This window comes from Hylobates moloch, unplaced genomic scaffold (genome assembly GCF_009828535.3).
Source record: "Hylobates moloch isolate HMO894 unplaced genomic scaffold, HMol_V3 SCAFFOLD_22, whole genome shotgun sequence".
Taxonomy (NCBI): domain Eukaryota; kingdom Metazoa; phylum Chordata; class Mammalia; order Primates; family Hylobatidae; genus Hylobates; species Hylobates moloch.
Genome location: NW_026652297.1, coordinates 27,805,725 through 27,831,683, shown reverse-complemented (window position 1 = coordinate 27,831,683; position 25,959 = coordinate 27,805,725). Strand labels below are relative to the sequence as shown.

Below are 25,959 nucleotides of genomic sequence, written 5' to 3'. Positions count from 1 at the left end.
TTACCTGGTCCTGGAACATCTGCCGCACCCCAGCCCTGTACAGTCCCACACCTGGCTTAGGTATCTGCTCACGTGCTCTTGACACAAAACATATAATCACAATACCTCCAATTTATGTGGCACTTTAGAGCTCAAGACTTGTTTTGGCCTCACAGCTATTTTGTGAGTTACAAATGGCCGTTTTCACCACTTCGCAGCTGAGAAACACCATCTCAGAGCTACTAGGCACAGAGCTGGAACTCGATCCAGGCTTCCTGATCCCGGGCCCAGGCTCCCTTCACTTCCCCAGGCTGCCCCAGCCCCCACGAGGCTCTGCCATAGCTGTTTTCTCCACTACTTCTTGCCAGCTGAAATTTCACAGAGGTGCTTGGTTCCTGGGAAAAGCAGGAAAAAACCCACCCTATTGGTTCTCTGCAGGCGGCCAGAGGCCTTCCCTACCTCCCATAAGCAAAGCGACGGTCTTTGTGGTGGTCTCCAAAGGTGTCCCAGAGGCGCAGAGAGACGCTGACATCATCTACCACGTCTCGGGAGCGTTCCAGCACCTGGGGGCAAGGGAGGAAGAGTGGGACTCAAAGGCAGCAGTTCTGGGGCCCTCTGCCTGCCACCTCAGGGTAAGTGCCGGCTGACACCTGGGGGCCCCAGACAGCACTGGGGATGGAGGGACAGGGCTGGCATCGCCCACTGTGCACCCTGCACAACTTTCATCCACGTGAAATCTCTGTACAATCAATAACAAGGGTGGCCTCTAAGCGGGTGGGAGAGACACTAAGAGGGTAGAAGAGACCCTAAGGGGGTGGAAGAGACCCTAAGGGACTGCTATGGGTGTGGAAGGGGCCTCTTCAGGAGCTCACCCTTGTTCCTGGCTTTCCTTGCAAACTGCATGTTTGTTAGCCTCTGGTCTTTTGCTATCAGCTACCAGCTTCTTTGCTCCTCTCAGCTTATACCTCTTCCAAGCCCCAGCCCCCCAGTGCTCCCCATTACTTAGGGCTGTGACTACATACAATGCAGTACCCCAGACAAAGCTGGAGTCCCAGGCACCAGCTCAGTCCCTGAAAACACAACCAGCCAGAGACACTTCCCTGGGGCAGGCTTGGCTCAAACCTCTCTCCAGGGGCTCCTTCCTCTTCAGCTGCCCCCATCCCACCCTCTCCCACCCCTAGAGGGCTCCCGTGAGCTCTGGAGACACCAAGCTATGCCTCAGGAAGCCCCTAAGCCCAGACTCATGGTGTGGACCCCCAGCCAGGTTGCCCTGCAGCCTTACCTCCTGGCACACACGATATTGGTCGATGGCCCACACTGTGGGCACATGCGTGGCCAGCAGCTGGTACTGGGTGAGGGTGGCATTGCAAGCGCGGGCACAGATGAGCCTGGTCTTGCCCACGGCGTTGTCCCCCACCACAACGCACTTGATGGTCTCTACGTTTGGCCTTTCATAATCCATGTCAGAATCCATTAAATGGGACCTGAGGGAGAGGAGGGAGGTGGTCAGGAAGGCATGGCATGCCAGCTCGCTGTGGGCCAGGGCCAGCACCCGCAGCTCTCCTCAGCCAGGCTGCCCCCTCTGCAAGCCCCGGAGCTGACAGGAGGAAGAAGGAGTGGGCAACATTCTGGGCAAGAGCTCTGCGAGGGTCCAAGGGGCCAGGAGCCCATTCAGGCTGAGAGGAGCAGTGTCACCAGATGGGCCACCTGTCCCCTTCCTGCTCCCACGATCTTCCAGCTGTGCGTCTGGATGAAGGAGACCTGCGCAAGATCACCAGTGGAGCTTGCCGAGGCCCTGCCCTGTCCCCTCTCCAGAGAGGGCAGCTCACTCCTCATCTGCTTTCCTCCTCCTTCCCCGGCAGAGCAGTGGCAGCAGAACAACAAACAGCTGAGAGAAGCAGAGTCCGCCAAGTCCCCACCCCTTCCCAGCATGCCTGAGGGCAGGGCACTTTAAAATTTAATGGACTTGTCAGAACTGGGCAGCAGCTCTCCTGGCCTCCACTCTTTCCCTTGCCCTCTCTGGTGGTGGTGGATTTCCAAGCCCTAGCCTGCCTAAGTGCATGCTTCAACCCCAGATCCCAGCCGCCTTTATGGAGATGCAAGAGTTTTTCCTCCCAGCCTCTCTAGGATGGGGAGGTTCCTAGATGCACCTGACCAGCCCAGGGGCCTCCCTTTCTCTACTCTGGGTCTGTCCTGTTGCCTATGTGTCATGCTCGGCTACGCGTCCAGCTTTCAGATGGGGGTGAGGGGAACTACAGTCAGTGGTCAATGGGCCTCTACTTCCCCTACGAGGGGCTGTCCTCCCAGCACCCTGCCCCCAGCGTCAGAGAGTGAAATCCACCTCCACCCTCTTCTGCCCTTCCCATTCCTAGGGAGGATGATCCTCAGGCTGAAGATCCCAGGCAGCTGGCACTCCTAGGTGATGTTCACTAAACTGGCTACATGGGTGATGGGGTTGCCAGAAAGCAAAGGATCAGAAACTTGAGCCTGAATTTCTGGGCAAATGCTTGCCTCAGTTGCCTTCGATGTTGAGCAGAGAGGAAGTGGCTCGTCCACCCCCAGAGAGGGATGGCTTGAATGAACAAACAGAAGGCACTTCTGTAGTCAGATGTCATGTTGCTGTTTAAAAATCTGTTGCCAGGAGGCCCTGGCCTCAGCATCTACCCTCCTGGGATTAGGGAGCAGGGGCAGGGCCGGCGTGATTAGGAAGCTTGGTTTCGCCAGCGTCATCTGCCCGCCCCACTCACATTCCCTGTGTGTATGAAAGTCGTCTGGGGGAGCTTTAGAAGCCCAGAGTCATCCCTCCTAGGCTAAGGAAGGCTGAGCTCTTGAGTGCTGGAGGCTGCCCAGGCACCCTGGCTGCTGAGCCATCCAGCCCAGAGCCAGGCCACCAGCAGCAACAGGGAGGCTCCATTCCTGCTGGGCTGTAACTGGATGCCAGCATGCAGGGATGCAGACCGAAATATCCAAGTAACGATAGCAACTGGGATTCGCGCGAGTAGATGCATCTCAGCAACCTAAGCAAAAAGTGCAGCAAGGACTTCTCAATGAGACAACCTCCTCCTCCTTTTTGGAACGTTACAGGATCTGGACCCTTTGACAAGGTCTCCATGCAGTGCCCTCGTGGTCTCCAGGGCAACTGTACCATCCCTTCTCTCTCCTCACCCTCCCTCAGCAGACAACTGTTTTTTGTTTTTGTTTTTTTTTTTGAGAGGCAGTTTTGCTCTTGACACCCAGGCTGGAGTGCAGTGGCATGATCTCGGCTCACTGCAGCCTCCGCCTCCTGGGTTCAAGTGATTCTCCTGCCTCAGCCTCCCAGGTAGCTGGGATTACAGGTGTGTGCCACTATGCCGGCTAATTTTGTATTTTTAGTAGATACGGAGTTTCGCCATGTTGGTCAGGCTGGTCTTGAACTCCTGACCTCAAGTGATCTGCCCGCCTTGGCCTCCCAAAGTGCTGGGATTACAGGCGTGAGCCACCACACCTGGCCTAGAGAACTGTTATTCTAACCACAGGCTCCCTCCCCCCAATTCTCTCTCCTGAGCTGAAGACTGGGCACCCCACCTTGACAGTTCCTGATCTCAAGTTGAGGAATGTGCTGGCGCCAGGAGGTGGCATCTGGGCTGTGGTTTCTGTTTTGTCGGGTGAATACCAAAACAGATATAATCCCAAATACAAAATATGTGCAGCTGGAGGATAAAGATTAAAACCCAAGAGCCAAAAGAACTTCTTTCTCAAGTTTCAATTCTCGCAGCATGTAGGTCTGTAGGCAGAAGCGGGGGAATGAGGAGGCCTAATGGAGGGGTGCCAGTTCTCAAATTCAGGAGCACCTTGACAGTGAGAATAATGCCAGGACACCAGCAGGGCAGTGCTGGGCCAAGTTCAGCTACTTTGTGATGACAACACTGCTGCCCACCTTGTGCTATGTCACCTCTAGGGTTAAGCAGGGGTCAGCCAATCAACAAGTGGAAATTGACAAATACTGTGCCATAAATTTAGACACCAGACCTGCTGGGTTGTGCGACTCCTTCCATCCATTCCCCAGCCCCTTCAGCTGTCCCTGGCTTGTCCTTCAGCTGCCTCTCTGTTTGTATCATCTCACCCTTTCTACCCCGTCCCAAATGCCCGACTGGCAAACTTCACTGTCCTATCTAGGAAGAGGCAAGTCACTTATATTTTCTGGGCATCAGTCTCCCCCTCTGGGAAATGGGTATGAAGACATTGGAAGAGTTTCCTGAGCCATGGTTAATTTGTGCCAAGAGAGGCTGGGCTGAAAGGAGGTATTTGTCTTCTTATGTAATGTGGTATTATATAATGCTAGATTGCATATCTATATGTGTAATTATATCTCTCTTTAAGATACAGACTGGCCCAATTCAACTGGCAGAACTCCTAGTCTAATCAGGCCTGTCTTAAAGGAGGATCCTGTCCTGGAGAGAGTGTGCCAAGAGTAATATAATTTTTGCCCTAGGATGTTGCTGGTGTTGTATCATTGCTGATGTATGGTGAAAAAGCCCACTCATTGCTGATATATGGTGATACAGCCCATTCAGTGAGCTTCTCAACTTCCCCTCTCCCTCTAGCTCTCTCTTCTTCCCTGACTCCAGACTCTCCCTCACAATTGCCTCATCCTCACTCAATCAACCTCCATAAACTATGACCTCCTCACCACCCAGCCCTGGGCATCACAACCCCCAACTCACTCTTCTTCCATGACAATCGCAAAGTCACTGGCATGTGTTCCTTCCATCCCTGTCCCATGATCCCTGTGCCCCTCTCCAAAAACAGCCTCCTGCCCACCGCTCTCCCAGCTGTTTGTACTTGGTGCAAGCCAAAACCCAAGGTGTGCTGAAATTAGCTACAAACCTCGTGCACTCCCAGTCCCACCCCCACACCCCTACACACACTCTTTGCAGAGCTCAGAAAGGGCCCCTTTCCCTCCCACAGCTGATAGGAGACTTGTTCATCTGTGGCTGCCCTAGTCTGGTTGTCAAGGAAACAACAGAATCTCCCTGGGAGCCTGGCTTGTCTCCTAGCAACCAGTATCCCACATCATCTTCCAAAATGGGAAAGGGAGGAAAATCCTGAAAATGAAGGTAAAATCAAGAGAGATGGATTGAAGGGAGAATTGGAAGGAGAAGCACAAAGAGAGAGTGGACTCCGAATTCGGGGAGGCTCCCACGGGGGTCACTGGCATTGCAAGAAGCCCCGTGCAGATCCAACGGAAAGCAAGGCCCAAAGGGACCCTGAATGGTCAGATTAAAGAAATGCAAGCCTAAACACAGATAAGCCCCCTCAAACCTAAAATGTGGACACATCACCAAACACCGCCAAGGAGCTCCCCAGTAGTTTCACAGAACTCAGTTAGCAATGTAGTTGAGTTCAAAGAACCAGCTCCAGAACCGCCAGCAAAACACCCCAATTCCACTGTTGTTTTGTGTTTGTTTTCTTAACAGAATCACTTCTACCACTCTGGACCGTTTTTCCTTTTTTCTGACACGCTACTCTGCACACACACAAAATAGAAATTAAAAAATTTTTTAACATCGAGAAGGGGGAGGGGCACGACACGCCGAGGTAATCAAGTCATCTTCCTTTCCCTAGAAACACCGGAAAGGATTAGTCTCCAGCCCCGCGGTACCCAGCAGCCGAAGCCAGAGCCCAGGTAAGAGCGGGGCCCAGGGAACGTAGCGAGGGGGGCAGCAGCGCCAGGAGGGCGGCGCAGCGCGTCTGCAAGGGCTGCTGGCCACCCCGCCATAACCGCAAGCAGCCATCTACTTACACCACTACATGTGAAGGGGTGGCTTCTAGCGTGAGGAACACATCTCTTCCTGCTGAGCACGCTCATTTTAGTGAAATATCAGGGGTCCCTCCGCGCCTGCAAGTTGGGACGACGCCGGCGCCGCCACGCTGCTGCTGGGCTCCAGCCTCCCGGCCACCTCGCGGCCACTCAGAAACTCCGGCAGGGCAGCCCAGGCCGGACGTGGGCCCAGGAGCGGACGCGCGCGCTGCAGTGCAGCCGCTGCCCCTTCCGGATCAGCATCGCCCCGCGCCCCGGGCGCCCAATGTCACGGCGGCGCACGGAGCCGGGCTGCGGAGGCTGCGGGCGGCGCGCAGGGGCGCCGGGAGAGGGGCGAGGCCGCCGCCGCTACGCGCCCGGGCCCGCGGCGAAGGCGCTGCCGCGAAGACGCCTGGCGCTGCAGTCCCAGGGACCGCTCGCGACCTCCTTTTTTCATTCACAAAAAAAGGATAGGGAAAAAAAAGAAAAGAAAAAAACGGGAGGGTAGAAAAAAGGGGAGAAAAAAATCGCAGCCAAGACGACAGCCGTGACGGGCCCCGCCCACTGCCGCGCGCGGTTGGTGGAAAGCGTTCGGGGGGCGGGGAGGGGGCGGGCGGGGGAGAAGGGGATTGGACGCCCCGCAGACCCCGCCCCGCCGCACCGCTCCCGCCCACCGCCCGCCCTCCTCCGCCCCTCCCTCAGGGACGCCGCGGGGAGAGTCTCGGCTCGCCGGTCTGGGTGGCGCCGGTCCCTCTACCTGGCGAGGCGCAAAGCCTCCCCGGACGCCCGCGGGGTTTTCCCCTTTCCTTCGGGAGGCAGGGGAGAACCTCTGAGAGGCATCCTAGTGCACCCTGGAAGGGATGCTAGTTGGAGGAGAACGTGTGGTTGTAAACACAGGCCCCCCACCACTTGCCCACGGGAGGCGACGGCAGGGGCAGTCGGGGGCAGGAGGGAGGCGGGGAGTGGGTAGGGACGAATAACCGGCGTTTCCATACAAGCCCTCTGCTGCCTTGAGAATTTTCGTGGCACTTGAGAGCCTTCCTCCCTCCATGGCCCTTAATGAGTTGTGGGGTGGGTACCTGTACCACCTTACCTGTCTCCCACCTAGGCCTTTTTCAGCGGGTCCCCACCTCCATCCCACCCCCCTGCTGTTGCCTCCTGGAATTCAGTAATAGCTGCTAATCTCTGAAGGAAACACCATGAAGACAGCTGCCTCGAAAATCATCCCTAAGCTTTCTTTGGGTTCTCTGCCTCAATTTACCCCTCTGTAAAACAGAGAGATCCTAAGGTATAACATCTATAACCTGAGTGGTCCCTAGAAGACACTTTCCATATTCAAGGCTGGTTTTATCAGGATAATCTTTTTTTTTTTTTTTTTTTTTTTTTTTTGTCTCCCTCTGTTGCCCAGGCTGGAGTACAGTGGTGCAATCTTGGCTCACTGCCACCTCCGCCTCCTGGGTTCAAGCAGTTCTGCCTCAGCCTCCCAAGTAGCTGGGACTACAGGTGCACGCCACCATGCCCAGCTAATTTATGTATTTTTAGTAGAGACGGGGGTTTCACCACCTTGGCCAGGCTGGTCTCGAACTCCTGACCTCGGATGATCTGCCTGCCTTGGCCTCCCAAAGTACTGGGATTACAGGCGTGAGCCACCGTGCCCAGCCAGGATGATCTTGACTGCTAGTGTTACATTAGTCAGCTCAGTCTGGTTTGATTCATCTCCTCAGTTACCTCTGGACAACTTTTAAAGCCCAGACCGGCATGCCGCCCACCTGAACCGCCTCCACTACTCCTCCATCTTGTGCTCTGAAAATGCAAATCCACTCTAATATTAGTTTATGCAAAATATGATTAGGAAGAGAAATTTACTGCCAAAAGAAAGCCGGGTTAAAAATGAATTTTGTGTTGTCTGAAGCATGCTTCTCATCTGTGAATGCATATACTTGGAAGCTGTCCATCAAGGTGTGATCAACGTGCCTGCCTACCTGGTCAATGTACAGGAAGTGCTCGGTTGTTGGAGGATGCTTCTCCCACCCCTTTCTCAATCTACTCAGAGCTAGCCAAGAGGTTAACAATGACTGACAGTGCTACTCACTTCTCATTTCTGGTTAGAAATCACCCTCCATAAACCAGAAAGTACTTATTTGAATACATATTTAGGAGAGAAACTAAACCATGCTCACATATGTTCTTCCTCCACATGTTTGGCATTGAAGAGCCTTACCCCATCTTCTGTGTGCCAAAGAGCCCCTGCGCCAGAGAAAATCATAACATGAGCTCTCTGCATGGTTCCCACGGCAGGCCAGGGTCTCTCCCACGGACACCCTGTTCCCTCCACCCACCTCCAGAGACCAGCTGAGTACCAGATGCCGGTTGACATCACCTTTCACCTGTCCTGGCAGGAGCATAGCCACGGTGGAGCAAGGATTAGGAAGACAGAACTCCCCTCCACCCAAAGTCATGAAGCAGGAGAGGGTGGCTGCTCAGCCTGTAAGCTAGAGCCAATGCCCTTTCCACCTTTGGAGAAAAAGCCAGCTCAGCCTGGAAACCTCAACCAGGCTGGACTGTGTGAATTCCAAGGTGTAGTGTTGATTAGGGGGGAAGGGTCTTGTACAAAAATGTGGGTGTCAAATGAAATTGCACCCCCACAGCCCCCACCCCGCTCACACTCAGTGAACTGTTTCAGGCAGAGGCAGGCTTTGCTGGGGAGGTTCCCTCAATTCCCAGCCCTGCTTTTTGCACGCAGTTCCTTCTTTCAGCCTTTCTCCAAATCAAAGTCCTTCCCCATCATTTCACCTCTAGGGCTGTCATGGTTGGCGCCCCAATCAGTCCCCTCTTATCATCAGGGTTCCTCCAAGTCCCCACCTTCTCCAGCCAGTGCCCACCAGCCCGTCCTCTGCAGCCCCTTGTCACTGTCAAGCCGCCCCATCCATGTCCCACCCTAGGCTGTCTGGGGACCTCCGCAGACCTCTTCCTCAGGCCAGCCTGCGAGGAGCTCCAGCAGTTCATTACTCACAGCTCAGATGGCAGCATTCCCCCCGCTGTACGAGGGGCAGACCACCAGCAAGCTGCAGCCGTCGGCCTGTGCCCCAGTTGTGGCTAAAACCAGGCTTTCTTCCCAGCCAGCCCTGGCCAGGACTGCCCCAGGCCCCTCACTCCTGCTATTCAAGACAGCCTCCAGCCCCTGGTACCCTAGCCAAGGATCTGCCATGTCCCTTCATCTTTGCCCAGCTCTCCATTGCCAGATCCTGGAAAACAGGGCCATTCCCAGAGGCCAGGCTTCCCCACTAGCAAGCAAGGAGCTGTTGAGCCTTCTCATGCCCATCCCTGTCCCCAGCTGTTAGCACCCGGCAGGCAGCAGCGTCTCACAGCACAGGAAGCCTCCCACTCCCTTCACTGCGCCCTCCCACCACAGGCCCTGAGGAGTCCATTTTCCTCTATTCAGGTGACTTCTCAAGGCAGGCCTGGGTGGGAGACAAAAGCTCCTGGCCTCTTTCTTTCTCTGCCTCCTCCATTCTGTTACATACACAGACACACATACACACACACCAGCCCTCTCTGCCCATTTGCTGCAGCTTGGAAACACTGGTGTGATTCCGAGGAGCAGTTCAGCCTGAGCACTGACTCCCCCCATTGCTGGCTTCCCAAGCCTGCTTCCGCTGGTGGGTCTGGCAATGTCCTGCCATGTGCCCGGCCGCGTGGCTGTAGCCCAAGGGCTTCCTGGCAGCATGGAGGCAGGTTCCATTCTACAATCTCCTGCCCCTGCCCAACCCCAGCATCTCTTCCCTCACCAAATCCCTTTTGTGACCCACATCCCCAGTGACATAAACCCCTGGAACCTGTCCCCAGAAGGCACCCCCTCTATGCCTCCCCACACCACCCTCCTCCAGGCCGTCACGCTGCTGCTGTTTTCCTGAAGCCGGGCAGATGCCTGCCTGTGAGGCTTATCTGGGGAAAGAGAAACCTCCATCCTGGCTCTTAGCAAAGCGCACACGCAGCAGGCTCCCTGGCCAGTCCCACCAGCGTTGCTCTCCCTGTGGCTCTGAAGGCCCCTCCCCAGTGCCAGCCCAACGCAGACCCCCTGGCTCAGTCCCTCCTCCAACCTGCGCCTTCCCTTTGCTTCACAGGCAGCTTTACCCTTCAACACTTTGCAGGCTACTAACCGTGCTTTCATGGCACCCCTCTCCTGGAACACTACAGCCTCTGTGGAGCCCACCCCATGGGCCTTGTGACATGAGCTCCGCCCCCCACCCCCTGCCATGTGCAGACTGGGGCACGTGGTGTTCCTACCCTGCAGCTGGGGCAAAGTTCAGGACCAGCCATGAGCAAAAGCAGAGGCATTTCAAGCTGCAGAGCCCCAGCAGGGTGAAGGAGCTGAATCCGGAAAGCCTAGAGTCTCTCAGCCTCCCTGTCTAGGCCTTAAGGGACACCATCAGGTCCCCACAAGGATACAGGAAGCTTCTAGGACTTTGCACAAGCAGTTCCTCAGCCTGAACACTCTTTCTATTTCTACTCCTTTCACCAGATAAATGTGTACTCATCTTTCAAGTCTCAGCCTAGATATCACTTCCTCCAGCAAGCCTTCCATGAATACTTTCTTACACTTGACAGAGTGTAAGTTTCCTGTTCTTCCCCTGTGCTCCCCTAATAATACCAATCACACCAATCTATCACTGGGTTTTTCTCTGTCCTTGATTGTACTGAGAACTCCCTGGGACTGGCAGGGGAGCTTTCCTAAGAGCCAGGATGGAGATTTCTCTTTCCTCAGATAAGGTTCCTGCTCACAGGCCAGGAAGCAATACTATAATGCTTGTTCAGGCCGGGTGTGGTGGCTCATGCCTGTAATCGCAACACTTTGGGAGGCCGAGGTGGGAGAATAGCTTGAGCTTAGGAGTTGGAGACCAGCCTGGGCAATATAATAAGACCCTGTCTCTATTAAAAATTTTTTTTAATTTTTTAAAAAAGATAATGCTTATTCAAAAAGGTATTTTGAACCTGGCGCGGTGGCTCATGCCTGTAATTCCAGCACTTTGGGAGGCCAAGGCGGGTGGATCACCTGAGGTCAGGAGTTTGAGACCAGCCTGGCCAACAAGGTGAATCCCCTTCTCTACTAAAAATACAAAAATTAGCTGGGCGTGGTGGCAGGCGACTGTAATCCCAGCTACTCGGGAGGCTAGGCAGGAGACTCGCTTGAACCTGGGAGGTGGAGGTTGCAGTGAGCCGAGATCACGCCACTGCACTCCAGCCACTCCAGTACAGTGGGTGAAGAGTGAGACTCTGTCTCAAAAAAAAAGGTATTTTTTAATGCTGGTCTAGTGCCTGCATTCTAGTGCTTCAACAAACAATTTGGGAGATGCTTAATAAATGCTTGATGAATGAATCAGTGTTTGGGAAGTACACAGTAGCTACTCACATGCTGTCTGAAGGGGTCTTCTGGGGGCCATCGGGGCCTTTTCTCCAGGCTTGCATTGCTCTGTGTTCCCTCCAGGCTCCTGGTTGTGAGGGACAGGAGTGGATGGGGCGGGGCAGGGGAGACAGAGGGGAGAAAGGGAATGAGCACATCGCGAATTACTCCAAGGTCGCTCAGCTCAGATAGAGGGCCCTACTCAGGACAGGAGAGCGGCCCCTGCTGTCCGGGCCCAGCACGGGGTGAGACCCCAGCCTGGAGGCCAAGACCGAGGCCACCCAGGGAGTCAAGGGACTAGATGAGAGGCCGAAACTGGGGTCCTGGTGCATCATGTGCCTCAGGCATTTGCGGATACTGAGCTGGTTTGGTGATTTGGAAAAGAGCAGTCAGTCGTGCATCGGAGGCCTGGATTCTGCCGGCACGAAGCTGCTTGACGCTGGACAATATCCTCCCGTCTCTGGGCCTCACTTTTTCATGGACAAGGGCCAGGTCTGGTGACCTCCAAGACTCATTCTGGTCCTGATATCCTCTGTGGGTGCCCAGCATGGAAGGTCTATATTTTCTTGGTCATTCTTTTCATTGAAACATCTCCTGACCCAAATCGAGACTCAGAAAAAGACCAGCTGATGGCCAACATGGCTGAGAATGGAAGGAGGAGGTATTTTTTGGAGAGAGAGTGAGGATTAAACACATGGTAAGAGACAGAAAGAGAATCTAATTCTGCAACGTCCCCACCTTCAGTTTCTTTAAATGGTCAGTCACAGTCTTGGGACCAGTTTAGCCAAAGAAAAGTCCAGAATTTCAGGAGAGATTGGAAATGATCAAGGAAGAGGTTAGAGATGCCAGGCAAACAGCTCTGGAGGTTACTGGCACTGTGTGGTTCAGGAAGGATGGAAGGGCACTTCTGTGACAACCCTTCAGGGGCAGAGAAGCCAGAGAAGCCAAGAGAAGAGGAAGCTCCCCGGAGTGAAAAGAAACCAAGGCAGAAGAGCAACCGATGAACTTGGTGCCAACCTTGGAAGTGGCTGTATGACTTTGGGCAAGAACCTTAATCTCTCTGGCCTCCCACTGGGGAGATCACATTATCCCTTACCTGAAGACAGGGGCGGCTACATGGCCTTCTTCCTGTCGCTTCTAGCACCGAGACCCTTCTAACTCCTTCTCCACTTCTGCCTGCTCCCCCTCACAGACCTAAGCCCCATGCCCTGGGTAAAGGGGGAGCCACCTCCCATTTGTGCCTCTGCCATCTGGGCCATGTGTGGGGGGCAGACAGCACGGAGGGTAAGGGTCTAATCCCCCAAGGTCAAAAAAATCCCATATAGAGCCGGATGCAGTGGTGCACGCCTGTAGTCCCAGCTACTCTGGAGGCTGAGGCGGGAGGATCACTTGAGCCCAGGAGTTCGAGGCTGCAGTGCACCGTGATGGTACCACCGTACTGCAGCTTGGGTGACAGAGCAAGAACCCATTACCCCCTCAAAAAAAAGAAAGAAAAAAAGAAAAATCCCATGCGCACCTTGGCTCTAGTGCCCTGTGGGTCTCCCAGAAAAATGAAGCCCAGAAGAGGGAGCACCAGTCAGAGTTCTGACAGTGGGGTCCTCCCGGCTGGCCAGCCTCTTGCAGCCATCCTACAGCCACATCGTGCAGCTGGCAGAGCTGCTCCAAGCAGGACCTGAAGAATCCACTTCCAGTCCAGTCTGGCCAGGCTATGCCTAGTCCCTGCTGGGAGAGGTGTGGGCATGCAGACCCCTGTGCCCATTCCCCCAATCCTCCCTACCCTGGCCCTGCATCTCAGGAAGTCACAGCTGGCCAAGGCCTCCATGAAACATTTATTGCATCTCTGAAACATCTCCGGCTTCAGTAAAGAAATTGGGGCATTGGTTTGTGTCTTTCAAGAGCTCCAACTACCACCCTTAATGACGTGAAACACTGCATGCAAAGGAAATACATGATATATATCAATGATTGTTGATCCACTCCAAGTCCCCTGGGATGGTGATATCTCAGGACAGGGCCTGGAAGCCACCATCAGGCAGGCCTGCAGCAGAAAGAAGCTAGATCCTGTGATTTCCACCCTGTTTTCTAGGCAGAGAAGGTACAAGAGGGAGACAAAAATGCAAATTACAGCCAGGGCTTCCAGGTCTAAGAATCCTTCCCTTGACCAAACTGCAGACCTCCTGAGAGAGGGAAGGTCCCTTTCCTTAAGCCCTGTAGAGCTGGGAGTGAGAAGCTCTGAGGAGGCTGATCACCCCAAAATAAACTTGTTTTTTTCACAACTTTTTCATGAGGCATTAGCATCTCTTGCAGCATGGAAAAAAAATAGCCTGAACTGTTAACAAATAAAGATTATAAAAAGCCCCAACTGTTCCCCACGGGTTTCCATGTGGCTGCAGTATTTAGAGGGGGCAGGGGAGGTGTGTGTTTCCAGAAGCCCCCCTCTCTTCTCCTCTGACCCACATCTCTCCTTTGGTAGTTGGTTCTGCTCACAGGGATGACAGTTGATGTCAGGGTTGAGAAAGTTATATGTTGACCTTCAGAAGTGGTCCACTGCGCATGCGTATTCTTGTTTACTGCTTCCAGATAAAGGAGTGCGTGGAACAGAACAGGCTGCTTAAAAACATGATCACATTGCAATGAGGCTGGTTTCAATTAGGCTGTCTGACTAGGGGTGCAGAATCTGTGTAGTAAACACTTGGAAGACTCAGTGTTCTTATCAAGGTCAGCGAATCCTGAACTTTGACCCTTCCCTTGGGCATTGCTGGATGTCAGTAACTAAGCACGAATTTAGGGTCATAGCTGCTTTTGACCCAGGTTGGAGGATTGCCAGGGGCCACCTGAGAAGGGCTGTGGTTCTCACCTGTGCTCTGAGCTCCTCTTGCAGAGTTCCAGGCTAGACCCTGCCCAGCCATCCCCCTTACCCTCTGCCTTCTTGGTACATGGACCCCCAAATGACAAAGCCAGTCAGAGAATGGTGCAAAAGCCGTGGAGTGGAGTCAGGAGCTGAGTTCCTGTCCCCATGGGGTCTTCAAGAAAACAGGTCATTGGCCTGGATGATACCTGAGGGGTCTCTGGCCCTGACTTTTTCTAGTTGAAAGAGGAGAATGCCCTCAACTGTCCAGGGCTCTGTGTTTTCCACCAGACTCATTCATCCATCAAAGATCCTCCAGCCCATCTTCACAGGCCCCTCTTTTCTCCTTCTTTCCTCCTCACTTCTCCTCCTCCCTTTTGTTTATCTGTCCTATCCTTTCCCCACTTCCTGAGCAGAGATTTCTGTAAAAATAAATGCACGTGGCCCTGGCTTGGACGGCTTACAGATTAGCAGGCTGGGATGGCCAGGACCCCAGGGGCCCTGGTGGAAAGTATTCAAACCTGGATGGGCCCTGGATGGACGAGGGCAGGGAAAGCCGGCCAGCAGTTTCCTGAGGTGGTGACAGTGATGAGAAGCCCACAGGGCAGCTGCATTGCTTTGGCCTTCTCCGGACCCACAGCCCTCTCTCAGGCTCCCATCAGCCCAAGTTAGCAGCTACCTCTGAGCTCACCCACGGGAATCCCACCCCCTCCCAGAGTGACAATTTTTAAGCTGAGAAGAGGGAAAGGACTTAGGTGGAGAAAACTGAGAGTCCACTCTGACTTGCCACAGCCAAAGCATTGCTCTGCAGGACATGGCTATTCCCCCTGACACAGTCTCTGACCCCTCCACAAGGCATGAATTGAGGTGGGGGGAGGCAGGCAAGCAGGCCAGACCATAGGCAGCCAACGCAGGGACCGGAGAGGCAAGAAGCTGGTGCTGAGCTGGAAGCTTTCTGTGGAACAGGCTGGACCCCAGATGGCCTGGGATGCGGGGGCCTGGACTGAGCAGCGGGGGCCGCAGGCTGCTGCTGTACTGCCCATTGGACACACGGTTCAGGGTGCCTCAAAAGCCACTAAACACACGCCTCAGCCTTCTGGTTGTCTGTGGCTCACCACATGCCTGGAAACATTCACTCTAGGTCACATGATCTTCCTCGCAACCCACCCTCTTCCTCCTCTTTCTGGGAGGCGCCAACAGAGAGCCCCCAGGAGCCTGGGCTGCTGGTGGAAGCCTGGCTGGAGGAGAGAGTCTCCCTAGAGTGGACTGATGTGCTGCCACCTCTGCAAAGCCTCACAGCGGCCACCCCTTCACAGATGCAGAACTGAGGCCCAGGGAGCCGGGTGCTAGGAGGTATCAAGTCCAAGGTCCAGCCAAGATGTCCTGCCTGCAGGCTGCCTCCCAGCTGCAGGCCTGCAAGGTGGGGTGGTGGGGATGTGGAGGGCGAGGGTGGCAAGGGTGCACCAGCAGCCCTTCCGGACCAAAATACACCGGACCTGCCTGTACAGCACCCCAAGTCCCCTTGCTTAACCTGGGTCCCCCTTTTCTCTGAAAAATATGAGGCTTGTTTGGTCCTTCCTTCGTTTATCCTTTCTTTTTTTCATTTATCAAATGCATGTTAAGCTCTTGCTAGTGCCAGACCCTGTGCAAGAGATGGTGAGGATGATAAAATGATGATATGCTATCATGTCATCAAGGAGCTGAAGTCTAATAATACTAATCCTAATAATAACTTACTGAGTGTTTATTACATGCCCGGGATTGTGCTGCATGTACTACTTCATTTAAATTTCAAAACAATCCCATGAGATGGAGGAACTATTCTTATCCCCATTTGGCAGAGAAGGAAACTGGAGCTCTAAGAGGGGATGTGACTTGCCAGGGCTGCAAAGCAGGCAGGCAGGGTGAGGGTTCTCACCAGGCGGCTGGCTCAGAGCCTCTTGGGGAGACAGACGCACAGCACAGCCCTGAGGCCTTGTGCCCTAGCACGTTATTCTTAATTTATGTCAAAATCACCCTCTTTATCTTACAGATGAGCAAACTGAGGCCTAGGCAAAGTCACGGCTAGTTTGCAGTTGCGTCAGACCCCAGTGCTGTGGTTCTGATGCCAGATTTTACCTCTGGCCTTCAGTTTCCTCTTGCTTGCCTGAACCTAGGGAGTTTCCTTAGATGATCCCCAAGTTCTGAAATTCTGATTGTATGATGTTAGCCTAAGACAAGTTAGGGAGACAGAAGAGAGAGGCAGGAATGGCTCAGCTGAAACTAGACCTGGAGCCCTGCCCCATCCACAAGCACCCCAGGGAACAATCCTTGCCCAGTAGGGAGTTAAGAATGTTGAAATGCGGCCAGATGCATGGCTCATGCCTGTAATCCCAACACTTGGGAGACCAAGGCTGGTGGATTGCTTGAGGTCAGGAACTCAAGACCAGCCTGGCCAACACGATGAAACCCTGTCTCTACTAAAAACACAAAAATTACCCAGTCGCGGTGGCATGCACCTGTAATCCCAGCCACTTGGGAGGCTGAGGCAGGAGAATTGCTTGAACGCAGGAGGCAGAGGTTGCAGTGAGCCAAGATAGTGCCACTGCACTCCAGCCTGGGCGACACAGCGAGACTCAGTCTCAAAAAAAAGAAAGTAGAAATGTTTTCTTGCTTCAAGGCACGTGACTTTTAACTCAATTGAAGGAAAGTATGCGTGTATTGATAGAGATGGCCATCAGAGGAACTGACAGGTCTTAGCAGTTGCAGATGAGGTTTCCCTAGAGGTCGGGGAAGAGGGAAAAGATACAGAGTTCTTTAACTTACAGCCTGAGGCAAAGGTGAACTTAACAGGGCCAGCAAAATCCTTACATGGTGAGGTGAGAGGGCCCAAATCAGCCGAGCTGCCACTTCTGCAGAGCCCGTCCCCTTCCCCACCTGTGTCAGTGGAGGCTATCAGCCTCAGCCCCTTGTCTGAGTTATCACTGCCTCGCTAGCATCTGTCTCAGCTCCAACCCTTCCAAAAGCCAGGGTGACTCATTCAGCTACTCCTTTGCGAGGAAGTGACAGCAGCCTGGCTGGGTTTTGGGTGGGGCAGTGGTTGGGGGTCTCTGTTGCCCTGGAAGGAATTCCTACAGTAAGCCTGAGAGCTCCTGGCCAAGTGTGGCTACAGAAAGGAACAAAATTTGGGAGGCTGAGGGCAAGAGAGGGAGAGAATTAGGGATGCTGCTCAGTTTCTCTTGATAAACAGATCCTGCTGCCTGAAGGATGGGGACCTTCCAGAGTTGGGTGGAGCCATGAATGGGCCACCCAGGACGTGGGAGTGAGTAGTAAGAAAAGGGGGAAGGAGGTCAGGTTCGGTGGCTCATGCCTGTAATCCCAACACTTTGGGAGGCCGAGGTGGGTGGGTCACTTGAGGTCAGGAGTTCAAAACCAGCATGGCCAATATGGTGAAACCCTGTCTCTACTAAAAAAAACAAAAAAATTAGCCGGGCATGGTGGCAGGCCCCTGTAATCCCAGCTACTCGGGAGGCTGAGGCAGGAGAATCGCTTGAATTTGGGAGGTGGAGGTTGCAGTGGGCCGAGATTGCTCCATTGTACTCCAACCTGGGTGACAGAGTGAGACTCCGTCTCAAAAAAAAAAAAAAAAAAAGTGGGGAAGGAGCAGCAGGACAACAGAGATGCTGGAGAGCAGCCTTCAGTTGGGGAGGGGCAGGAGATAGGGTGGGCATGAGGGCCTAGGTGGCCTTTTATCACAAGCTGTTCCTGTGTTCCCCTTGGCCAGTGGCCCCTCTGGATAGATAGGATTCAATGGGTTGTTGGGGGTGGGGTGCAGTGTCATCTGCTTGACCTTGGGGGCCTTCCCTTCCGTCCTGGCCAGGGTCACAAGGAGAGAGTGGCATCCAGGCCTGCCGCTGGCACATGGCGACTGGTGACACTCCCCCTGGACACCCTCATGACGAGTGGAAGCCCTCCACCTCCTGCCCCAGATCTGGCTGCCACAGGTTGCTGCTGGGCCACAGTCCAGGGGCCACCACACCTTGATGGGGAAGATGCCTGATTGCTGATTGCACCCACCCCTCGTGCTCCCTTCACACATCCCTCCTTTGGAAGAAATCTGATTCTGAGAACTGGAAATTGTGCAGTGCTGTGAGTGACCAGGTGAAGATAGGTTAGAGAAGCCAGGGCTTGGAGAGCCCTCTCTTTTCCCTGGGCACAGAGCAAGGGCCCAAGGATTATAGACTTACCTGCTGCCTCGCCTCTGGGGCTCCGCTGGCCTGTCACTATTCCCTGTCCTGAAGCAGTGTTCTGGACCAGGTATGCAGGAAGAAACAACACAAGGGTTTTAAGGGCTGGGATCCAAAGTCCAGCTTATGGGAAGGCAGGTGAGGGACATGATTCCTGGGACCAGGGTGCCGGCCTCCTGGTCAGTTCCCTCCTCCTCCAGGGCTGTGCAGAGCCCAGAGATAAACCACCTAGACCGGAGGCCCTGTTCCCCATCTTCGGCCAGGTGAGCATTCTTGATGCCTGTCCCAGTCCCTGGCCCTCGGGGCACTATTTTGGTCCACATCCTGCTCTTATTGTCCTGGCCTGTCCTTCTCAGCTCCTGGTGACTCACACTGCTTTGGAATTTCACTCACTGGCCTTTCTGACGCACATCTTGAGAGCCTGGCCTACAGCCAGGGAACAAGTTACGGCTTCAACCCTACTGGTAATTAATTCTGGCTACCTGAGCTAGAGGCCATGGAAGCTGGGGAGAGGGAAGGCCATGAAGAAGCAAGGTAGGGGTGGTTGCTGGTTTGTGGGAGGAGGCTTTGCTCCTACTTCTGCTCACCTGCACACAGGTAGAAAACAAACAGCAGAACAGCTATCGGCTTACAGTGGCCAGACATCCAGGGCTGGCCAGCCGGAAGACACGTGAAGCAGGAGTGATCTAGTGTAAAATCTAGACTCGCCATTATGCTTCTTGGAGTGGATTTCTGGATCTTAGTTTACCTTTTTGTGAGTCCTATAGGTTTGATAGCTCCTGCTTTGGGATGCTAAGGACCTTTATACTGTGGTGATCTTGCCTCCATGTCACTCCAAATAGCTTTAGCTCTGTTTTCTCTCCATTTTCAATACATTTTGAGGGGTTGGCCCTGGATAGAATTCTGGAGAAGGGAAGAGAGAAAGAAAATTGTCATAACAATGCACTGGAGGCCAGGCGTGGTGGCTCATGCCTGTAATCCCAGCACTTTGGGAGGCTGAAGTGGGTGGATACTTTGAGCTCAGGAGTTCAAGACCAGCCTGGGCAACATGGCAAAACCCTGTCTCTACAAAAAATTAGCCAGCCATGGTAGCCCATGACTGTAGTCCCAGTTATCCGGGAGGCTGAGGTGTGAGAATCACCTGAGCACAGGAAGTCGAGGCTGCAGCTGCAGTGAGGCACTGCACACCTGGGCAAAAACAGTAAGACCTTGTCTCCCAGAAAAAAAAAAAAAAAAAAAAAGCAATGCACTGGGCTGGAAATCGAAGACCTGGATTCATTTCCAGCATCCCATTCCCTGGCAACCCCCTACCAAGTGCCTCATCAGTTAAATAAGAAAGAGAGAGAGAGAGAAGTCCACCGTCCTTGCAGTGTCCCCTCCCATGGGTCTCTGATGCTCGCTGCAGTCACTGGCAGAGGCCCCCTGGTTCTCCACTCCTCTGGAAGGCAACTACTTTTCCCATCTCTTACCTAACTGTCCTTGACCTCCTTCCTCCTTCCAGCTTCCCAGGCTTGAGGGGTCCCAGCCTTGCTCCTGCGCCTGCTAGCGCCTCTGTTGAGAAGGGCTTTCTGCTGCCTGCTGGGCTGACTCCTGTGGGTGCACTGGTGGGTAGGCCAGGGGAGATCCTGAGTGGGTTCTAGAAACAATGCCCTTATGTGTAACTCCAGCCCGAAGAGTGACTCCAGGCAGAGGAACGGCTGGCCAGGTCAGGGGCGTTGGATTGCCTGTGAAGACACACCCTGAGGTCTGGTCAAACCTCTGCCTTCTCATCGGGCAGGTCTGGCTGGGAATGTTCTATAGGGAATGCCGGAAAAGCATGCTTCCAGCCCTCCATTGCACCTTCCTCCCTGTTGGGAAAAGGGCTTGTGGGGTGCCTGCATAAACTGGCCATAAAAATATGGGACAATAAGTTGTGGAAAGCCACAAGAGGCCTCTGAGGAGGAAAGCCTCCTAATTGCCATCATGTTCCCATGCTCAGAGCAAGACCTGCTCTCTTATCTAGAAACACTGTGTTCAAGGAGAAAGACACTCCTTTGAAGCACTGGAATGTGGACAGACGTGCAGCCTCCTAGTTAAGCCCACTCCCACTAGCTACTCTCTGATAAGTTAAAGATATGATGTTTGAGCACAAAGGAGATTCATTTAAACCGCTATTGCTATAGATTACGCTTATGATGCACTGCCTCCCTTTCACTGTTTCACCCTGGACATCTGCTTCTTAGATCTAAGTGATTGTACTCAATAAATAGTGTGGAACCAAAACTCTGGGCCTTTTGCAGCCTCCATTTTGCAACTGGCCCCCTGGCTCCCACCTTTATGAACTCTTAACCTGTCTCTTCTCATTCCTTTGTTGCCACCAGACTTCGGGTACCCTGTGGGTGGTGTTGAGGCTGGTCCCCAACACTCCCTCTTAGCCACACCCATGGGAACCATGATCATTTGGGAAGATCAAAGGAGTAAGGGGTGGGGGTAATACAATGAGTCTGGGCCTCTAATTCTATACCAATTACTATAACAGATTTTTTTTTTCTAAATTGAAAACACTCTTTTTTTTTTGTTTTTCTTTTTTGAGGTGGAATCTCACTCTGTTGCCCAGGTTGGAGTGCAGTGAGTGCAATGGCTCACTGCAATCTTCACCTCCCAGGTTCAAGTGATTCTCCTGCCTCAGGCTCCTGAGTAGCTGGGATTACAGGCGTGGACCATGATGCCTGGCTAAGTTTTGTATTTTTAATAGAGACAGGGTTTCGCCATGTTGGCCAGGCTGGTCTCGAACTCCTGACCTCAGGTGATCTGCCCACCTTGGCCTCCCAAAGTACTGTGCTGGGATTCCAGGCATGAGCCACCAAGCTCGGCCAGAAACACCTTTAAAAAGACAACACTACATCATGATCAGGTGGGTTTAAGAGTCTGGAATCCCAAGTCCAGCTGTCTGGGTTTAAATTGAAGATGTTCCACTTACACGTTTTGAATATGCCTCATGTTTCCTTCTGCTGTAGTCATTAACATATTTAAATGATGTAATATATGGTGCATAAGAATATTACACATATCTAAGTCATAAAATACAATAAGGACCCAATCAGCCGTGAAACCTTGATGTATTACACAATCAATACACTGCCTGGTTGAAGCTGCACCTGTGTGGTGACTTCCAATTTCTACCTCCGACCTCTCCAACGGAGCCAGCCCCTGTTCTGTATTTTGTGCTTGTCATTTATTTGATGGTGATATTGTCTTTGAAGATATTTTGTATCATATTGTGTGGGCATCCCAAAATCATATACTGTTTAGGTTGGCTTGCTTTTAAGTTTAAGAAACTATATTATACTACATGTACAACAGTTTTTTGTACTGTTTTTTTTTTTTTGCACTCAGCCTTGCATTACTAAAAGCTGGTCACATTGATATGAATAGCTGTGGTGGCTTCATTCCCACTGCAGTGTAAGATTCTGTGGCACTGGCTGGGCGCAGTGGCTCACGCCTGTAATCCCAGCACTTTGGGAGGTCGAGGCAGGTGGATCACAAGGCCAAGAGATCGAGACCATCCTGGCCAAAATGGAAAAACCCTGTCTGTACTAAAAAATACAAAAATTAGCTGGGCATGGTGGTGCATGCCTGTAGTCCCAGCTACTCAGGAGGCTGAGGCAGGACAATTGCTTGAACCTGGGAGGCGGAGGTTGCAATGAGCCGAGATGGCACCACTGCATTCCAGCCTGGGTGACAGAGCAAAACTCTGTCTCAAAAAAAACACAAAAAAGCTACACTGCTGAATATTTAACAGAACCATCCAAAGTATGTGAAACCAGTTATTTAAGTGATAAAAAAGTCATACCTCTATTTCTTTTGCACACCCAAAACCTTTTTCCCTCAAGATAGAAAAGTAAAACCTAGGTTATGATAACCATCACCAAAACTAAGTAACTCTCTGTATTTTACTCATGCTTTACTCTGGCTGAACTGTCAACCTCAGAGTTTTGTTTCTTTTCTTACTATTTTTTTTTTTCTTGAGACGGGGGTCTCACTTTGTTGCCCAGCCATACCTCAAACTCCTGCCTCAGCTTCCCAAAGTGCTAAGATTACAGGCATGTGCCACTGTGCCTGGCCTTGCTTTTTTTTTTTTTTTTAACTAAATGGTTTGAACTGTCTTTCACTGGATCAAGGTAAAAGTGTCACACATCAGTGCAGATTTATCTGCATGTTGTTCATATTCCCCCCTTACACACGGCAAGCAGAGCTAATCCACCATAGTTCCCAGAATTTCTAACCCAACGTCAGAGGCACCTTCCCATCCTCAAGACAGTGCCTGTGTCAGTAATTGGGATGTACACGGAAGTGAAAGTCTAACTTGCTGGACAGTTCTATGTTGTTATGTGCTATGATCTGAGTGTATCCTCCCCAAATTCATATATTGAAACATAATCTGGAATGTGGTTGTATTAAGAGGTGGGGCTTTGGGCAGGTCATCGGGTCATGAGGGCTTCACCCTCAGGAATGGGATTAGTGCCCTTATAAAAGAGGCAGAGGCCTGAGGAAGCTTGTTTGGCCCTTCTGCCATGAGAGAGAGCAGCCAGAAGGTGCTGTCTATGAGAAACCAGCCCTCACCCGACACTGAATCAGCTGACACCTTGATCTCAGACTGTCCAGCCTTTGGAACTGTGAGCAATAAATTTCTGTTTATAAGTCACCCAGTTTAAGGTACTTTATTATAGCAGCCTGGATGGAATAAGATAGTGTGTGAGAAAGATCCGTGGGGTTTTCTTCGTTTGTTTGTTTGTTTTTGTGACGTTGTCTCGCTCTGTCTCTCAGGCTGGAGTGCAGTGACGCAATCACAGCTCACTGCAGCCTCAACCTCACAGGCTCAAGTGATCCTCTTGCCAATGGCGTCATCTCAGCTCACTGCAACATCTGCCTCCTGGGTTCAAGTGATTCTCCTGCCTCAACCTCCTGAGTAGCTGGGGTTACAGGCACCCACCACTATACTCAGCTAATTTTTGTATTTTTAGTAGAGACAGGGTTTCGCCATGTTGGCCAGGCTGGTCACGAACTCCTGACCTCAAGTGATCCACCCACCTCGGCCTCCCCAAAGTGCTGGGATTACAGGCATGAGCCATCGTGCCTAGCCAAGAAAGATTTGAGAATGAGGAGTGGCAAGAAGATTATCGGAAGGAGATGGTAGAGCAGTGTGTCCTGACAGCAGGTGGGAAGGCCAGGAGACGGGGAGAACGGGTTTAAAACACACTGCCATCTTGCCCATGCCCTTTCTTGGCTACTTGACGGCATAGGGATGGAGGCACTGAACCAGTGGCCTGTGAGTCTTCCTGCACTTGGGTTAGTTGCAGTGGTGGGAGGACAGAGCCAGAGGTCACTGGAGCAGGCAGGTGGCTGCTCTCTTCTAGTCTACTGCAGAAATGCCTGGGCAGGTCCCAGGGCTCAGCCTCTCTGGTAATGGTCACCACCATTTATACATTGAGGGCTTTAAGATCCTGGTGGGGGCGCCTGGGGTCGGGGGACAGGTGGGCAAAGTGGCCAGTTGCCCCTGAGTGGAAAGTGGCCCGGATATGGGACCGCCCAGGCTGCAGCAGCAAGGCGCCACTGCAGCTGGTGCTCAGCTGACTGGGCTCAGGGCCAAGCTGAGGCCCTAAACTCGTCTGGAAAAGCTGGCACTTTGCTGTAAGAGTATGCCAGCCAGGAGTGGGCCTATTGCTCATTCTGCACACTGAGAGAACACACTGAGTTGCTTCAGGGGCAGGCAGTGGGGGGACAGGGCAGCTGACTGCACCCACCTCTGTCCTTTTCAGCTTCACTCCTACCCCACCTCCCACCTCTGCCCTCTTTCAACCCCCACAGAAGGAGCCTGAACTAGCCACAGGTGCAAATTCCTGAATTCCCTAATTTGAGGCAAGGACCTGGTGGCTTGTTCAAATGAATCTGGTTGGCAAAAGACCCAGCTCTCAAAACCAGCCTACTTAAAACAGTCTGGAGGGGCCTGCCCTGGCGAGAGAATGTCTCAGGGCTCAATTGAAGCAAAGAAGAGCGGTAGTCAGGGTGAGGGGGTCCTACACCAGGAATGAGCTGAGGGTAGCTACCCCAGACTCATCCAAGCTCTCTTTCTTTCGAATATCGATAAAATTCAGCCTAGGTTTAAAAATGATTGTCACCACAACCAGAGATAAGGAGACAGTTCACTTTTATTGGGTGATTGAAGCAACTCCAGGCAGTAAGCATTTCTTGAATGAGTTCTGGCAGGTGTGCCAGGCACTGACAACTTGCTTTACAACAGGAAATGAGATCGTAAGAAAAGAATATGTAATCTGACAAGCAGACCTTTTATATGTACTGAAATAGAATTCTGGAAAATACATGTATAAATCTCAGAGACAAATCAGTTCGTGGTTTAAAATTGGAAAAGTTGTGAACAAATTCTTTTGCTTTAATCTCTGCAAACAGATAATGTATCATACTTGGAAGAAGAAACATCACCAAGCAATTTGGTGTTTTCTTTTGATTGGCTGTGGCTGAAAGAGAAAGTTAAATATAGGAGATGAGAGCATAATTAAAAATATTGTTTTTGGGTCACAGCTATGGGGTGAGGTGCACTTAATGTAATCAAGTTGAAACACAAAGTTGTAATTTGGGATTTCTAAAGTATTTGGGACATCACACAAAGTTATTAGAAGAAAAGATTCCTTGGAATTTAGAGCTCTAATTTTAAATATCCACAGAGTTTGTTTTTTAAAAAAACTTAGTGTTGGACATTAGTTCAGAATTTCACTTTGAAGACAGCTAGCATAACAATCAAAATTGCCCTGATTAAATGAACTGGCCCTTCTGTTTTTCAAAATTACTAAGGAATTTGGTGATTAAATGAATTCTTATTTCTCTTCACACTGGTAAGATAAATACACAAGTTTTTCACTACTTATCCTCATAAATATTCTAATGTAACAATCGAATATGTAAAATCTGAAGGATTGAAATTTACTAGTAAATGATTTCTAGCAAGTAAAAATAGGCAATGAACATGCAGTTATAATTCATGAAAAAGGAAATAAACATAGAAGCAAACATTAAAAAGGTTTTATCTCACCTAGTAATTTTTAAAGTGAAAATTAGATTAATTTTTAACCTATCAAATTGGTAAGAATTTTAAAGAGTGATAATACTCCTTCTGCTTAGTAAAAGTGTAAATTAGTAAAATATATCTGGAAACTAATCAGATGATATATGCTACTTCTTTTATTGACTCCCACGTGCACATAAATAAACCTTATTTTCTCCTATGAATCTGCTGTTTGTCAGTTCAATTTACAGCCCTCAAGTAATGAACCTAACAGGATAGAGGAAAACTTTTCTTTTTTGCTCCTCTACATATATATTAAGAGGCTTAAAAGAATTCCCATACCTGGCTGGGCGCGGTGGCTCTCACCTGTAATCCCAGCACTTTGGAAGGCCAAGGAGGGCGGATCACGAGGTCAAGAGATCGAGACTATTCTGGCCAACGTGGTGAAACCCCATCTCTACTAAAAAATATAAAAATTAGCTGAGCGTGGTGGCACGCGCCTATAGTCCCAGCTACTCGGGAGGCTGAGGCAGAAGAATCACTTGACCCAGGAGGCGGAGGTTGTAGTGAGCCGAGATCGCTCCACTGCACTCCAGCCTGGTGACAGAGTGAGACTCTGTCTCAAAAAAAAAAGAAAAAAAGAAAGAAAGAAAAGAAAAAGAAAAA

At 51.7% G+C, this 25,959-nt stretch overlaps 1 protein-coding gene and 1 long non-coding RNA gene across 5 annotated transcripts in view; one reads left to right on the top strand and one right to left on the bottom strand.

The window, feature by feature from the left end:
• Window positions 1–18,991, bottom strand: part of RHOBTB2 (Rho related BTB domain containing 2) — a 32,087-nt gene extending 13,096 nt beyond the window's left edge. The window contains exons 1-4 of one of the 2 annotated variants that reach the window (XM_058433404.1): window positions 18,821–18,991; window positions 11,169–11,247; window positions 1,262–1,463; window positions 439–542 (exon numbers count right to left, since the gene is read on the bottom strand). In XM_058433404.1, coding sequence (XP_058289387.1) covers window positions 439–542; window positions 1,262–1,463; window positions 11,169–11,247; window positions 18,821–18,944 — 509 coding nt within the window. In that variant the 5' untranslated portion in view covers window positions 18,945–18,991. Of the gene's footprint in view, window positions 1–438; window positions 543–1,261; window positions 1,464–5,761; window positions 6,278–11,168; window positions 11,248–18,820 lie in introns of those variants that run through there. The other variant, XM_032144150.3, reaches the window with a different exon arrangement.
• The window catches only part of LOC131382268 (uncharacterized), a 58,188-nt gene that overhangs the window by 13,167 nt on the left and 19,062 nt on the right, over window positions 1–25,959 (top strand). The window contains exons 3-5 of one of the 3 annotated variants that reach the window (XR_009211580.1): window positions 418–611; window positions 5,584–5,644; window positions 15,149–15,375. This is a non-coding gene — a long non-coding RNA (uncharacterized LOC131382268). Of the gene's footprint in view, window positions 1–417; window positions 612–5,583; window positions 5,645–7,482; window positions 7,637–15,148; window positions 15,376–25,959 lie in introns of those variants that run through there. The other 2 variants (XR_009211579.1, XR_009211578.1) reach the window with 2 other exon arrangements.